Source organism: Fusarium pseudograminearum, chromosome 3 (assembly GCF_000303195.2).
Source record: "Fusarium pseudograminearum CS3096 chromosome 3, whole genome shotgun sequence".
NCBI lineage: Eukaryota > Fungi > Ascomycota > Sordariomycetes > Hypocreales > Nectriaceae > Fusarium > Fusarium pseudograminearum.
In genome coordinates this window covers 5,955,071-5,970,512 of record NC_031953.1, presented here as the reverse complement: position 1 = coordinate 5,970,512, position 15,442 = coordinate 5,955,071, and the positions used below count along the sequence as shown (strand labels likewise).

Genomic DNA, 15,442 nt, shown 5'->3' with positions numbered 1-15,442 from the left:
GATGATTTTTCGCGTATCCACGCCCTGCAACTTTGCGTTTGTTTCCTGTTGATTCTGTGCTGCGTATGAACGTTCCTAGTCGTCCATTGAAGTGTAGATTTGAAGTCCATCAGAAACAGTTGGATTGAACGGAGAGCAAGAAGATAACATGCCGCATGGCATGATTCGAATGGCTTGAGCTGAGCTTGACTCTGTTACTCAGTGACTTCACTGAGACGAGACAATCGAGTATGATGAGTGACGGTATCATACTGGATCAAGCGTAGCAGAAGAGTCGAGGTTGTGAAGGGAAGAAAATCTCTCCCTTATTATCATGTTGCAATCAGTACTGAGTCATATAATGGGCTGATAGAGGGCTTCTATTAACGATTCGATTCTTCGGTCCACACTCGGCTAATCAACATCTCGGATGTAAGGGTCCCATTTTATGCATCGTCTCAGAACTGCAGACCAATCTTGAGTGGATATCATAGGTTGCCTTGTTTGAACTGCTGCGCGTGATGTTTGATCAAAGGCTACAGTTGCTGGTGTAATTAGAGGTTTATAAGAAAGAATGAGATTTGAGTGACAAAGTAGACTTAGACTACGGTAGATGTGCATCAGTCAACAGGCACACACCGAGAGCAAGGCTTGGCGATCGATCTCTTGGGTGCACTATCAGCCTACTCCCAAAACCTGACCCCTTTCTACAACCAAAATTTTACTCTGCAACTTTTACAGTGATGTGTATGATATGATCATGAATCACCTAGTAAACCAACAAGAAAACCCCTGCTTTACCATATCATAATCTCATTTTTATTCTCGGTTATTGCTCCCAGACGGCCACGACCCATCAACTATGACGGATACAAATAAAGAGAGAGAGAATTTTTACATGTACTTGTACCTGTACCCTTTAATCAGTTGAGCCGCAAAGTGGCGAGCCAATAGGTTGTCATTCCGATGCTTGGTCGGGAATTGCGTCGACGTATGTTCCATTTCCAAGATCCACTGCGGAAGAGCCGCATGCAAGTTATAGAAGTAGAGGGAGACAAGGGTGAGAAGGAGTTGCGAATGCCGACGCAAGACCGATAGATTGTAAGCTGTATCTGAGATTGAATCTGTAGCTGAGAGGGGAGTCTCGTGATTGTTGCAGAAGCGAAAGACGAAGGTGTTGAAATGGTAAGCAATGATGGCATAGAATGTAGTTAATACGAACATGTATGTTGAGGATTTCTTGCTTGGTTTGTTTGGCGTGATTATAGTCATGAGTTGCAAGTTGACAATACTGGTTTAACTACGAACCTTGACCATTGGTCTAATAGCCAAGCCATAACTATGATAGACTGCAATGGTGTTGCGATGGGGAGCAACTCAACTCTGTTACACATATCACTTATCAAATGTAGGGGATTAATCGTTCGTTTCTCTCATGTGCTCCCATCATCACTAACACGCAGCCATAACAAGAATAAGCTGCTCATCTCAAGCCAATCCTTTCCCAACCTAAATAACTTTAATAAGACCACTCTTCATTCACGTGTCCCCTTGCATATCCCCCCCTACCAAGCCATTGGTAGAAACCCCTTCCTCTTCTCACAGAAAACGCGGGGAAATGGGGATTTTTACCCTGGTGAGGGGAAAGACTACACTACCTTATCCTCATTAGAGTGCGCCATTATTGACCCCAAAAAGTCTTGGCTCTGGGGAAAAGGAAGAGCAAGAGAGACAGAGACCAAGATGCATAAAACGAGTTGGAGCAAGCGGTAAAAAGTGAGGGCATCACCATGCATAGAGCAGAACGCCGAACCCACTTCTTTTCCGGGCGTCTCTCGGTGTCGAGCAGCAAAGGCTGCGGGAAGTGGGACAGGGGTGCTTAGGTTGCAGGGATGGGTCTTGGATGGCTTCTTTTCTTTCCTCTAGACAAGGTCAAGGTCCACATGCTTATTGTGAAATGTTGGGATCAAGTCGGAATGTCCAAGGGCATAAATACCCAAGGGACCGCTTCTTTCGTTTTTGTGTTTTGTCTGTCATTATTCCAGTTTAGTTCTCTGTTCTCTGTTACTACTCCAAACCAAGTCAATCAAGATACTTACTCAGCCTCTCATCTATATACTTTATCCTACTTCTACAACTCATCATGCCTTCTTCTGTCAAGAGCTGGTTTGCCCGCCATTGCGCTCCTCCTCCACCTCTCAACAACATCTCTCAATGTCCTTGCACAACCTGCTTCAACGGGGGCTCTCACTCCAACAACTCAGCTGCATTCTCAGTGTCCTCAACAGGACCTTCTGGGCTGTCAAGAGTTGACTCGGACAATGCTTCTCTCAGCAGCGCCACAACTGTTGCTGCTTCATCATATATCGAGACACCTACCAAGCGATGATCACAACCAACTAGTCAGAATGACTATGATTGACCCTGGGTCTTTGACGAATTACTACCGGAACGAATAGCGAGTTTCATGCTTATCTTTTCTTTCTCTTCATCCCTTAATCTATACCCACATCATCTTTACGTTTGGCGTCTGTCGGAAACAACAAGGATAGTCAAGTATCTATACTTGGGATACATATCGCATCATCCTCATCAAAGCTGAAATCTTACGGGGCCGAAGTGGGGAGTTTTCGTCGATTCGGTTCGGTTCCGAGGCGGAGCACAAATAGACAAACCCAACAGGAACCCATCATTAAAACTGGATGGACATGGTTCTTATCAGTTTGATGGCGTGTTGGTATTGGATAGTCTAATAAGTTCAAGCTCAAGTTTTCAAATTCAACAGCTTCTTTCGTGCCGTGTTTAACTTGTAGACCCCATAAGATACGCGAGTGAGTGGAGAATAGTGACATCCGACGTTTTCAACTTGTCGATTCTATCTCACTTCGGTCCAGGTTTTATTCTCTGTTGTCTTTGATTATTCCACTACCTGCTTCTCATCTCTGTGATATTATCTAGCTGCTACTTGATGCCTTGTTTGTTGCTTCAGATGTGTTCTCTCACACTCAATGTACCATGGTTTCACCATTGCGTCCAACTACCTCGCATAGCCTTGGCCGCCAAGATTCTTTCAAACTCTTTCACATGCACTCCTAGTTCTAACACTGTGACGTCACAGTGTGCCCGTTACTGCCTACATCGCGGTTCAGTAGACATGAAGCACTTCCATCATGTCCGGGGCCGAAAACAACGGACTAGCTCCCGTCCGATGCGGCCCCACTCGACTCCGGGCCGGGTGTCAATTCAATCTTAGCATCAGATCATGGAGAACATGAGCTGTCATGAAACCAACATGTTGCTGTTAGAGCTACAGTAAGCTTTCTGTAACTATATACCTCATTCTAAGTCGTTAAATTACGAGACAGTAGTCGTTTTGTCGGTCCTTTAGTCCAAAGCTCAGAATGTATACAATCATGGACATAACAGCTTAACATTATCCTCGAGACACCCAAAGTGATGAAAACACAAATCACATCATATGTCATCTCTCTCTCATATCCCTCTCGGCATTCATCCCATGACCTCTACAGTGCCTGAACTTGGGTTGCAATACTCTATCTGGCCGTTGCATTGATACTGTAGTTTCGCATTACTAACACCTTACATCCCCCAGTTTTTGACGTCACCCCATCTTGTTTAAGTCTCATGACATCCTGACTATCCTCTCTTATTAGTTAGGACAGTCTACAAACAATCATCAGCAAACTCAATCCCCCAGATCTGTGTCCCTGAATATCCTTCTCTCATCTGAACCCCATTCTAAACCCCTTACGTGAGATCATGCCACATACCAAAGTTGACCCCGCCATTATCGAGGCACTTGGCCTTGACCCCGCCAACGCTGTTATGCACTCCCATGGTGGATCAGGTTTTGCGTCTACCTTCAAGATAAAAGCCGAGAAGGATGGAAACCCAGTAAACTATTTTGTCAAGACAGGAGTGGGAAAAGAGGCAGAGGTCATGTTTAGAGGTGCGTTACTGTTTCTGTATCTGTCTATCCCTATGATTCTCTAACACGACTCAACTCAGGTGAACATGCCTCTTTGAACGCCATAGCTGATGTAGTACCCAACTTCTGTCCGCGATCTCACGCTCACGGGGCCCTATCCGACCGTCCAGGCCATTACTTCATGGCGACGGACTTTCTAGATCTGGGTTCTTCAGCTCCTGGTGGTTCAGGCAAGACTCTCGCATCAAAGGTTGCGCAAATGCACACAACGCCTGCGCCTATGCCAGATGGTCATGACAAACCCATGTTTGGATTCCCAGTACCGACATGCTGCGGCTCTACAGAACAAGACAACTCTTGGCGAGAATCGTGGGCTGACTTCTACGCTGATAATCGTCTAAGACATATCGCTCGTCAGGGGGTGCGCAACAACGGTGCCGACCCTGAACTGGAAGAGGCTGTAGAGCAAGTTGCTGGAAAGGTGGTGCCACGGCTAATCGGTGATGACGTTGTGAAAGACATCAAGCCCGTTGTCATTCATGGTGACTTGTGGAGTGGAAATCACTCCAAGGGGCAGATTGCAGGACAAGGCGGCTGCGAAGAAGTCGTTTACGACCCTTCGGCTGTATACGGCCACTCCGAGTATGAACTTGGTATCATGTCAATGTTTGGCGGCTTCAGCAATCACTTCTGGAAAGAGTACCATGAGTTCGTACCAAAAGCCGAACCTGTGGATGAATGGCCAGACCGAGTAAGGCTATATGAACTGTAAGATCACCCCTTACCCCCAACATCACGGCGCGCTGACTTACATATCCCAGCTACCACCACCTCAACCATTTTGCTATGTTTGGCGGAGGCTACAGAGGAGGCGCAATGTCCATCATGAGGAAGCTCATCAGCAAGTACGCATAGATGAGAATAATACAGAGCAATGGAAAAGATAGTGTTTTGATGTTCTAAATGCAAAAATGCCGCAACGCCTTGTTGTGCCCGCTGTATAACCCTCCCCAAGTTTATATAGCAAAATCCCTCGAAAAATGCAAATGCTCTCTATCCAAAATGTTTTGGAGAAAAAAAGATGTCTGGTCTGTATCCAATGTTCATGCTGCGAGCATAGCTGGCTGCTTTGCCCTTTCGGCCTGTGCCTCGACCTTTTGCGACTCTGGGAGTTCGTTGATGGGGACATCGGGTAGCCGTTCTGCAGGCACCGGGCCTGCGAGTTCGGCTTCGAGAGCTTCCAGCTCGTCTTCCACCTCTTGCTCGTCCTGGTTCGTCATACGCCCTCCAAGCAAATCGCTAACTTCCTAGAAGCGTGTAAGCAAGACACAGTCTGCAGCAATATATGGCCACGGTAACTTACCTGTTGATATGCGATAGCATCTGCCGTTTCACCCATCAACTTCTCTACATTTTCTATACCACCCATCTCGGTATGGATCTCCTTGAGAACCTTTGTACCCTGCTGCAACCCAAACACGACATCCTTCTGTATAAGCGCAAACTCGACGTCCGATGTCAACTTCTCGAGTTGGGCCAGTTGCGCATCCGTCTTGGTCAATAGCGATTCTTGATACTTCTTGCGCCGCAGTGCCAGCAGAGCGCGCTTCTTGTCGCCCTTTGCCAGCATTTGCCTTGCGATATCGGTCTCCTTGTCCGTCAAGACTGTTATCTTTCGCTGGTACTGATGGAGTCTATCGCGTTGGTTTTTCATATCCAGGATCGCCCTGAGAGGGAGTGTAAGCCAATCTGGTCGTGGATGGGCGGTCACGAGCGCAATCGCGGGGAGGAAGAGATGTAATCGATAGGAGGGCCTTACTTGTCCTGGGCCGTGACTTTACTCGCATTCCCACCCATTGTGAAGGTGTCAACGGTGATATTCGCCGCAAGTTATGTGATGGAGATTACTGAAGAGTCCACGCGACAATTGTGGTATTGTCGAGATTGGGATTGGGGTCGGGATTAGAATGTCACTTTGACGATAAGGTAGCGATTGTCACGAGGAAGACCATCGTCATCGGCGCGGGACCGGGGTCCAGGGGTCTTATCGATAAGCAAGGCCGTTTCTGATGGACAAAATTCAACACTCATCCGGTTTGGCGATGATCATCTAAAACAAAAGTCTCAAGGCAGTTTCACAGTGCATTGTACAAGTATCTGCATTTATTATATTTTGTATTTTATGATCCCTAGACCAGTGCTTAGGCCTAATCATAAGCCTTAGCCTAAGCCTTTTCAAAATTATGAAAGTGTAAACTCCAGACCAGATCAAAATCCAACATAGGTGCCTGTCAATGATGGACAAGAACTATGTTGTGACTGACAAAGCAACTGCCTGGTCGTTTTTCACGATTTCCAAAGCCTCATGCTCTTCGTTTCTCGGTCTTACCTACCTATCTAAGAGTCATAGTAGAATGCTCCTGCCAACCTTGTGCTCACACATACAAAAGCACAGCGAGACCTATTCAGTAGCTAATTCACTTCTTCTTCTTCTTCTTCTTCAATAGATACAACGCCGCTACTATTTCAAGACCGGCACTGATCTATTGCTTGATAACCTAAAATATTAGATCAGCTTTATTGAGTATTTAGCCCAAAAGAGCACTAAGACTTTCGTCTGGTATTTTTGCGACCCGTCCGTCTGGCTCATGAAGTCGTCTTCTGACCCACTATTTCTGTCACCCAATAGCACACATCAAAATGGACGGGAAAAAAGTTGAGTCTCTGAATCTCTCAACAACGGAGTCAGAGGCAGAGAACATGACGATCGGAGCGAAGAGGCCACGGCCGAACCTTCAAAAAGGTCTCGACCGCGACGTATATCTAGTTTTGAAGAAGCTCGAAGAAACCTCTAACGACGGAAAGCCTTTCAAATCGACCACAGCCGTATACGAAGCCATCAAAAGGTCGAATTCTAGCCTTAGTCGGCAGAAGAAGCGCCCTCTCGAAGACTCCATCGATCGCGCGCTTCAGTATCGCAAGGAAGAACTGGGAGACGACTCGAGCGATTCGGAAGCCGATCTCGAAGAGCCGCCTAAGCCTGACGACGACCGTTTCCTTCTCAACAGGCAAATGACGAAGCATTGGCATGCTCCAGCTTCCCAAGCTCCTCAAGACACCGCACCTCAGAGCACTGCGCCTCAAAACCCGAACGAGGCAGCACGCGCTGCCAAGAAGCGCCGTGTGCAAGAGGATGGAGAGGAACGCTCCGGCGCCGTTACACCCAAGGGCGCATTGACCGATACCGATGCTGCGCCAGCAGAAAAGCAAGAAAAAATGCCTTTCAAAAAAACACAAAAGTCGAGCCGTCACAGGGTCGAGCACCCCACCGACGCAGTACAGATCGGCGGCGTAGCAGACGTTTACACAGAACTCTTCAAGCAGACACACAGCCTCCTAAAATGGCCAGAGCTGTATGCTACCAAAAACTGGCGCAAGGTGCCGGGTATTCTCCTTTCAGGCCCTGCAGGAACAGGAAAGAGGTCTTTAATTAAATTCCTCGCGTCAAAAATTGAAGTGCCGATCGTATCACTTACCGGATGCTTTGAAGACCCTGAGCGCCTGGAAAGAAGCCTAAACGATGCAATCGAAGAAGCTATGAGGTTAGCCCCTTGTATCCTCTTCATTGAGCAATTGGAGTGGCACATGTCGAATCCCGGAAGCAAAAGCCACAGCGACAGTCAGCGCCGGAATGTGATTCAATTCATGCGACAGATGCGACGGATCGAGGCGGAACAAGACAAGGATAGGCATATTCTTGCTATAGCTACAACGTCACGAATCACCGATGTCGACCCTGCCGTTTTAAAGACAGGCTTGTTTGAGCGCACAGTTCAGATGCGGATACCAGACCCTGAGGCCCGCGAAGATATCCTCAGACTGGTCACGAAAAACATAAGCTTATCTGAGGAAGTCAATTTCAAAGAGTTGGCCAAGATAACACACGGATTTGTCGGAGCTGATATCGTCAATGTTTTGACCATTGCAGAGCAAGAGGCGGCAGAGCGCCATATGGACCTCAGCCTGTGCCAGCAACACCTCGATCAAAGGTTTTCTACGGATCATGATCAAATACTCCCGGACCTTATGGAGCTTGAAAACGTGCTACCGTCCAGTCTCTTCCCCAAGCCACCTGTTATCGCCCTGACACAAGAAGACTTCAAGAAAGCCATCAAGAACTTTGTGCCTTCTCTACGAAAGGACGGTTTTACAGTTGTGCCCAACATCACTTGGGATCAAGTCGGTGCCCTCCAGGCCGCCCGCAAGCAGCTCGAGTTGTCTATTATCGGCCCCATCCGTGACCCTGACCGTTACCGTCGTCATGGTCTTCGCCGCCCAGCAGGCTGCCTTCTCTGGGGTCCTCCTGGATGTGGAAAGACGCTTGTTGCGCAAGCTGTTGCCAACGAAGCCCAAGCCAGTTTTATTCTTATTAACGGACCGGAACTTCTCAACAAGTATGTCGGTGAATCGGAGCGCGCCGTACGTGAGCTTTTCAACCGCGCACGCTCATCTACCCCCTGCATCCTCTTCTTTGATGAGATGGATTCCCTTGTCCCCAACCGTGATAAGACGTCCAACGAGGCTAGTACTCGCGTTGTCAATGCTCTCCTTACCGAACTCGACGGTGTGCAAGACCGCACAGGTGTGTACGTTATCGGCACGACCAACCGCCCGGATATGATCGACCCTGCTATGCTCCGTCCCGGTCGCCTCAGCATCTCCCTCTTCCTCGATCTGCCGTCCCCCAACGAGCGAGTCGACATCCTGCGCGCTATCTACCGCACATGTCATCCCGATGCAGCAGTCGCCGAGCTTGAGAGGCTAGATGCTGTGGCTCGCGATCCTCGTTGCACCGACTTTAGCGGTGCTGACTTGGGTGGACTACACGAAAAGGCAGCCGAGAGCTCACTTCAACGGGAGGAAGAAAAGGCCGACATGGGTATCGACGAGGTGGATTGGGAGTATGCGTTGTCAAGGTCATACAAGAGTGTAACGAATCCAGAGACGTATCGCAAGATGGAAGCGAAGATGAAAAAGACACAATAGGTCGGGTTATTTCAATCTTATGAGAATCATGTCCTAAGCTCGCCTAAGGGTATAGTCTAAAGACTATAGTCTAAGAGCATAAACTAATCTATCACTTTCGTCCCTTATGCCTGCAGCCCAACCTTCCCAATACCTTAAATCCTATTTAGATACTCAAGCACAGCCACTCACTCATGTGGCTCAACTTCTCCAACTGTCAATGAGACTCACATGGCAAGTCAGGGGTAAAAAAGCAAGATCTCCAAAAAAAATTTTTGAGACAATATTTCCAAGAAATGAATAAAACGTTCAAGAAAGTAACCACACCGCCCGCCGATCGCCGCAGGTCCCGCACATGCCGACCGGAGCAACGGAGTGCCGCGGAAATAGCTCGGCAACCACCACTTTTCATGATAAAACTTGTAAAATGAACCACACCTCGAGTCAGCAATAAAAATGTTGGCATCCAAGTTTTAGGCCACAAAAATAAAAAGCCTAAGAAGTATGATCTAAGTAGCATAAACTGACCTCAACTATTTCGTCCCTTATGTTTCCAGTACCCATTATTTCTGATACCCTGAGGCCACTCATGAAAAAAGACCGGCGACCCATATTGTCTATGGGTCGCTCGGCTATCGGAGAGGAAAATTAGGAGATGGGCTAGTTAATGGGATTGTAATTCACGCTTCTGAGATTGGCTGCTCAGACTGAAATCAGATACTTGTCATGATGGTCACAATGCATCAGAGTAAATGGAGGTAAGAGGTGAGAATTCGAGAAGCTTTTAATCTCTGTCTAATCGTAACAAAACATAATCTCTGAATGCAAAGAGGCAGACATTTTATGTGCTAATGTCTCATGTCATTCCCGTTTGCCTCATCCAACGCCGGGCTTTCTTTTAAAAAAAAGTGTATCGGACGGAGACGCATAAAGAGGAGATAGGAATGGGTAAAGCACGTGGCATGTCTTAACAAGTGCTGTGTAAAAATCTATAGTACAGCCGCCCCTTGGCGGTTCCCATCTATCGAGAGTCGTAACATTACACGCGATTTGCAGTCGCTTATTTAGTGGAGTCCTTGAGGTAGCTGGTGAAGAGTTAGTGGGTGTCATCGTGAAACAGGTATTATTGGGAAGCTTACGCAATGAGGTCGTTGCGGTCCTTGGCCTTCTTCAGGCCACCGAAGGCCATCTTGGTACCGGGGATGTACTTCTTGGGGTTCTCAAGGTACTCGAAGAGAGTGTCGTCGTTCCACTCAATACCCTTCTGCTTGTTGGCATCGGTGTAAGAGTATCCGTCGACGGAACCGGTCTTGCGGCCCCAGAGACCGTGCAGAGCAGGTCCGATCTTGTTGCCACCGTCCTTCTCAACGGTGTGGCACTGAGCACATCGGGTCTTGAAAAGGTTGGCACCCTTCTTGATATCGCCTGGAGAAATTGGGTCAGTACATGAGTCGGTTGGTTGAGTGAGTTGGTGAGGCCGAAGCAGCAGGCAGTATGCTATTGGGAGCAAAAAAGGATACAGAGAGAGCCGCCATGGTGATTGAAGATGTCGCACGAGGGTGTTGGTGTGCCTTGGTCGACATATCGTGGTCGCAGAAAAACCTGTTCTTGGTAAATGACGCAGGCAACAACATGGTCAGCTGCCACAGGGCTGAAAGGTGACCGCTGCAGTAGTTGTTGCCATTGTCATGAACCCAAAATCCCTCGACAGACAAACTCAAGTCGTAATACCGTATCGGCGAAGCGTCTCTTTTGTCTCATGTTCCTCAATTGACCCCCCAAAAAGCCGTGCACTGCCGTCCAGCGCAAACCAATGAAACGAGTGTGGTATTGAGAAAAACTTACCGCCAGCCATTGTGAATGTGGGTTGTTGATTAAGGAGTTAAAGGTAGTAGTGATTACAGCAAGGGGCGTTAGCCAAAGACGTGGAATAGATCGTTTGAGTGTTGAAAGTGTGGATGAGGGAGGAAGAGAGAAAGAGAGAGAGAAAAAAGTTCCAGACAAGACAAGAAAATAAAACTTTATGACAGCATGACACAACCGGGTGAGGATCGCTCATTTCTTGAAGCGCCACAAGTGGCTGAATGGATATCTAGCGAATCAGAGGCCAAACGTAAGTAAGCCGGTCATTCTCCCCCCTGCGCTCAGCGATTGTGGCTCCGGGTAAAGTCGGACGACGACTCTAAAGGTGGATCCCCATCGGCGATGTTCATTGTTCCGGGGCTTCTATTCCATGATAGCCTACGTGCAAGGGCCATCGGTGACCAAAAAAAAAATTGATTCCTCTGCTGGGATAGAATCTGGGTTCAGGTCTGCCAGCCAAGTCCTGCTTTTCCAGGCAAAACACGAGCTATACCGATAAAGGCTTAGCCTGTCTCCGTCAAAAGAAACAGGAGTGGATCCTCCGTACCGTACCTACCAGACGTAACGGCTTCGGAAAAAAGATTCTTCTGGGCAAACGTGAGGGCATCACGATACCACCACCACAAAGAAGCTCTAAAGCTGCAGGAGGAGAGAAACAAGAGCACTTTCTTTTATGCAGCTGTATATATCGACAATATGACGACCCGTGCTGTCATTCCTCGCTTCCTACTCCCTCTTCAGGGTCCCCTCTGGCGTGGTTTCAGCATCCCACTTTCTCAGAACAGCATTCGAATTCGCTTCGCCTCGAGTTCCTCAAAGGACAAACCTATTGTTCTCGAGAAGCCCGCCCGCTTCAATCCTCCCTCCCATGGCTCTCGTCTCAAGAAGGGCAATGTTCCCAGGCACTATGGTCCTGAGCTGACCCCCTCCGAGGTCGCTGTTCAGAGCAGGAAGCACTATCCTGGCATGATGGCTCCAGAGGGAACATGGGAGCACTTTTTCTGGCACAGCAAGATGCTGCATACCTTTATTACCATGGTAAGATCACACCTCCAGGCTTTATTGGCGATTAATGCGCCTTGAAATTACATCACCGACTAACATTTGACAGGGAACACTCTTCGCCCTTGGTATTTTCACATTCTTTCTGAACTACGCCTACAATTCTCCCTACAAGGAGCTCGTCCCTCCCATCTCGGACCTCTGGACACAGCCCATTCACTTCTTCGTCGCCTGGAAGCAAGTAATTACGCTCCACGAGCAGGACAAGGCCGTGAAGGCTAAAGAGCACCGCACCAACCACCTCGACGATGTCGCCAAGCGCCGCCTTTTTATGAAGATGCATGGCATCGAGACCAAGGACCCTGTGACTGTCATGTTTGGCAAGGGCGAGGAGGAGCCCAAGCCCGAGCAGGAGGCTGCCGTTGAAGCAGAGCCGGCACCCAAGATCGAGGCCCAGGACAAGGTCGAGGAGCCCAAGAAGAAGTGGTTCGGTGTCTTCTGAAATCTGTAAAACAAAGATCAAAAATCCGCATGTACCATATATATCTGTACCATAGCGCTCTCCATTTTACGAGAATCATGAGTTGTAAGATGACATGGAATATACAGCCTTGCGAGGCCTTGAAGTTTTCTACCATACCCATACCGTAACCTAAACATACGTAGTATTATGAGAGCTCGACACCCTCCAAACCATCCAGAACCTCGTCTACAACACCACCCTTTTCCAGTACAGACTGTATTATACCATCCATTACTCCAAACTTGGTTCCACCTAGTGGTGCCTTCCAGACACCCTCGGTCGTTTGAGCTTCACCCTTCTGAGCCGAGTTATTCGTGATATGCGGTACTCCAGGTGGGGTCAATCTCGATGGAGGATCGACGGTTCGAATCGACAGCAACTTGAGCTCGCGGCCCTTCTTATCAACATCCATTTCACCGTCTGCCTTGATTTTTCGGACTTCAGCCACGGATACAGCCAGCGCGCTCTCTGCAACAGCGAGTTCCTCCTTGGCAGGGTCGAAAATGGTGTTGTCGCCAATCGCAACCACGAGTAGCGTGATAGGTGGTCGAGATCCCTCTGCTTCGACACCGTCGCGAGGGTACAAAAAGGTTGAAGACTCCCAGTCATCGTCAAACATCGGGTCCTCGTCGCCCTCGGACTTGAGCCGGGGCAGGCGCGTAGCCAAAAGGGCGAGATGTGTTGTAAGGGAGAGTAGCGGTAGAGGGTATGACAGCGGAGGAGATATTAGAAGAACCTGTAATATCAGTTAGTAAGCTTTTCCCTATTGTATCGTGATTCCGCATACATCAAGGTATAGCCTCCAGTGAAACCGTCTGTTGATCCTCAGCTTCTTGGCAAACTCATTATCGGCCAACAACGCTTCTCTCAACATCTCGGCCAAGAACACTGTGGAGGCTTCATCATCCCTCTGACCCGGGATCTCTACTGCCAGCTCAAGCCAATCATTCCTTGACCTGTCTTGGTCATCATGCTGCTCCTGGCTACCTCCTGTCTTTTCGATCTCAGCTTTGACTCCTACAATGGCCTCCGTGCCGTCCGCGAAATGCACGCGCGCACTACCATTTGTGCCGGGAAGTACACCCGTCTCTGCGGTCAAAGGGCGAAATTGCGTAGGACTGCGTCCATCGGGTCGGATTGGGGGGTGTAAAGAGAGCGACTGGTGCAGATATGCGAGTTCGGCGGGCGAGAAGAGGTTTTGTTGCGACGCCATGGTGATGACAATGGCAGCGTATGGCCAGTTGCTCAGCTAGTGCAAGGCTCTTCTAACAATAATGCGACAGCAAGTCAAGTTGCTGGATTAAAAAATGCGACGTGAAAACGGCAATGACGCAGGTTTTTGGTGTTGAAAAAGGCTGGTTGCTCACCGAGGTGAATGATAAGATAAAGCAGAAAAAAAGTGTGGTGGGCATGTTGGTTGGAAATGGCGGGGTGATAGCTGATGAAGCATAGCTATGTGGCCAATCACAGAAGCGCATCTGACGATCGATGTACAGTACTACAACGTTCATATAAGTTACACTTCTTGAAATGTTTAATTAATACGAATCTTTCAGTAAAAAAACGTTTCCTAGGTGACTACCTAACTCATGATATGATTCATCATATGTCATTGTAGATGCGTGGGAACGACTATCATAAGCAAACACCATAGAACAACATCAGGATACCGTGAGCTAGATTCTTCTCCAAATTGATATCTCCTTCTTTATCGTCGTGGAGCAAAGTCTATGCAAATTCGGTCCATCAAGTCTGGTCCAGTTGCAGCGACGAGCTCAGCCACTGTAGCCTTCAGTCCCGGGTGCTCCTTAACACCACGTTCGTCCCAGCTGACAAGGTCAGAGGTTTCATATAGCGGACCTCCTGGAGCGATCTTCAAGGCAATGTGATCCATATCCCAAGTCGCCGCTGAAGCGATCGGAGGAATACCAGGCATCCCAGAGGTAAACAGCCAGTCGCTATCCTCTTCCTCACCAGAACCCGAAGAGTCGGATCCTTTGGTCTCGGTGCTGTCACTCGTCTTTATCTCCTCGCTGAGCACCGAAGGCTTCTCGCCGTCACTTTCAATAGCCTGTTTCTTCTCTAGCGAGAGGCTCACAAACGGCTTCTTGTCGAGAAGATCCAGCATGCCTCGGTCCAATGGATCCCAAGTCAATGACTCGGGATCAAGAACGAACTGTGGCAAGTAGTCGATCTTGTACCGCATCTTGGGGCAGCTGTGTATATAGAAGCCAGGATACCACCAACCGTAGCCCTCTTCGATAGCCAAGGTAATCTCGTACAGCGCACCAAGTTTACCCGGTGCATGCTGGTGTATGCTTTCGTGGTAGAGAAAGTAGACAGAGCTTACGCACTCTGGCAAAAGGTCGAGAACACCAATAGCGACCAGTTTACCATCCAATCTATAGCACTGATGGTAAGACCCTAGGCGACGTTCGCGACCATCTGGTGCTACCATCGTCTCTCTCCTCAAGGGCGAGCTACAGAGAAAGCGCTTAAATCCACTCTTGCTTATTTCACTCGGGGAATCCTTGTGTACCACTCGCTGATAGTTTTCGTAAATGGCAAACTTCTCTTCCGTAAAGTCATCGTGTTCCAAGGTCACAACCAGTTTATGCGCAGCCTCAGGGGGTTTTTGTACGTTAACATCCTCAGCTTCATGGATTCTCTCAACAAGGTCGAAGTGGTTGTCGCGCTTCTTGGCCTCGTCGCGCGACCTGGGGTACAGTCGGGAAGCCTCCTTCGTATACAAACCTCCCAAGACAAATTTGTTGAATCTGTTGATAGTCTGCCGCTGATCTCTAGACGGTTTGAACTGGGTAGAATCGAGACGGACAGTATAATGAGGGCAACATGACCGACGTTGGTCAGGTCGGTACATGAGCGTACCTGAGCGTCTCCAGCATCTGTCTAAGAGAATTTGGTAAAATCCCGGGCTCAGCGAAGATGTTGAGGCGTAGTAAGAGTAACCTGTTACCCATGTATGAGTCAGCCTTACGTTTATGAAATGGGGTCACTTGAGATGGCTCGCTGATTGTGGGTAGAGTGAGAGACTAGGTGTGCACCTGCATTGTTGCGAATGTCTCATGATGTAAATGAAG

General features: G+C 48.4%; 7 protein-coding genes across 7 annotated transcripts, besides 2 other annotated features; 3 read left to right on the top strand and 4 right to left on the bottom strand.

The window, feature by feature from the left end:
- Positions 1–3,759: 3,759 nt before the first annotated feature.
- Positions 3,760–4,843, top strand: FPSE_09821 (uncharacterized protein; the record flags this gene model as incomplete). The annotated part of the gene is made up of 3 exons (XM_009262938.1): positions 3,760–3,949; positions 4,009–4,696; positions 4,750–4,843. 3 exons carry the CDS (start codon positions 3,760–3,762, stop codon positions 4,841–4,843), a joined length of 972 nt encoding a protein of 323 aa, XP_009261213.1.
- Positions 4,844–5,031: 188 nt separating this feature from the next.
- FPSE_09822 (uncharacterized protein) lies at positions 5,032–5,785 on the bottom strand (the record flags this gene model as incomplete). Its single annotated transcript, XM_009262939.1, has 3 exons — positions 5,032–5,235; positions 5,292–5,655; positions 5,748–5,785. The coding sequence occupies 3 exons, from the start codon at positions 5,783–5,785 to the stop codon at positions 5,032–5,034; spliced, it is 606 nt and encodes a 201-aa protein (XP_009261214.1).
- A 331-nt stretch (positions 5,786–6,116) lies between these two features.
- Positions 6,117–6,161: a microsatellite.
- Positions 6,162–6,408: 247 nt separating this feature from the next.
- Positions 6,409–6,430: a microsatellite.
- A 198-nt stretch (positions 6,431–6,628) lies between these two features.
- Positions 6,629–8,974, top strand: FPSE_09823 (uncharacterized protein; the record flags this gene model as incomplete). The annotated part of the gene is made up of 1 exon (XM_009262940.1): positions 6,629–8,974. The coding sequence occupies one exon, from the start codon at positions 6,629–6,631 to the stop codon at positions 8,972–8,974; it is 2,346 nt and encodes a 781-aa protein (XP_009261215.1).
- Positions 8,975–10,013: 1,039 nt separating this feature from the next.
- On the bottom strand, positions 10,014–10,808 carry FPSE_09824 (uncharacterized protein; the record flags this gene model as incomplete). The annotated part of the gene is made up of 3 exons (XM_009262941.1): positions 10,014–10,038; positions 10,093–10,378; positions 10,799–10,808. 3 exons carry the CDS (start codon positions 10,806–10,808, stop codon positions 10,014–10,016), a joined length of 321 nt encoding a protein of 106 aa, XP_009261216.1.
- Positions 10,809–11,512: 704 nt separating this feature from the next.
- Positions 11,513–12,320, top strand: FPSE_09825 (uncharacterized protein; the record flags this gene model as incomplete). Its single annotated transcript, XM_009262942.1, has 2 exons — positions 11,513–11,854; positions 11,928–12,320. The coding sequence occupies 2 exons, from the start codon at positions 11,513–11,515 to the stop codon at positions 12,318–12,320; spliced, it is 735 nt and encodes a 244-aa protein (XP_009261217.1).
- A 166-nt stretch (positions 12,321–12,486) lies between these two features.
- FPSE_09826 (uncharacterized protein) lies at positions 12,487–13,554 on the bottom strand (the record flags this gene model as incomplete). Its single annotated transcript, XM_009262943.1, has 2 exons — positions 12,487–13,077; positions 13,129–13,554. The coding sequence occupies 2 exons, from the start codon at positions 13,552–13,554 to the stop codon at positions 12,487–12,489; spliced, it is 1,017 nt and encodes a 338-aa protein (XP_009261218.1).
- A 495-nt stretch (positions 13,555–14,049) lies between these two features.
- FPSE_09827 (uncharacterized protein) lies at positions 14,050–15,222 on the bottom strand (the record flags this gene model as incomplete). Its single annotated transcript, XM_009262944.1, has 1 exon — positions 14,050–15,222. One exon carries the CDS (start codon positions 15,220–15,222, stop codon positions 14,050–14,052), a length of 1,173 nt encoding a protein of 390 aa, XP_009261219.1.
- Between the last annotated feature and the right edge of the window lie 220 nt (positions 15,223–15,442).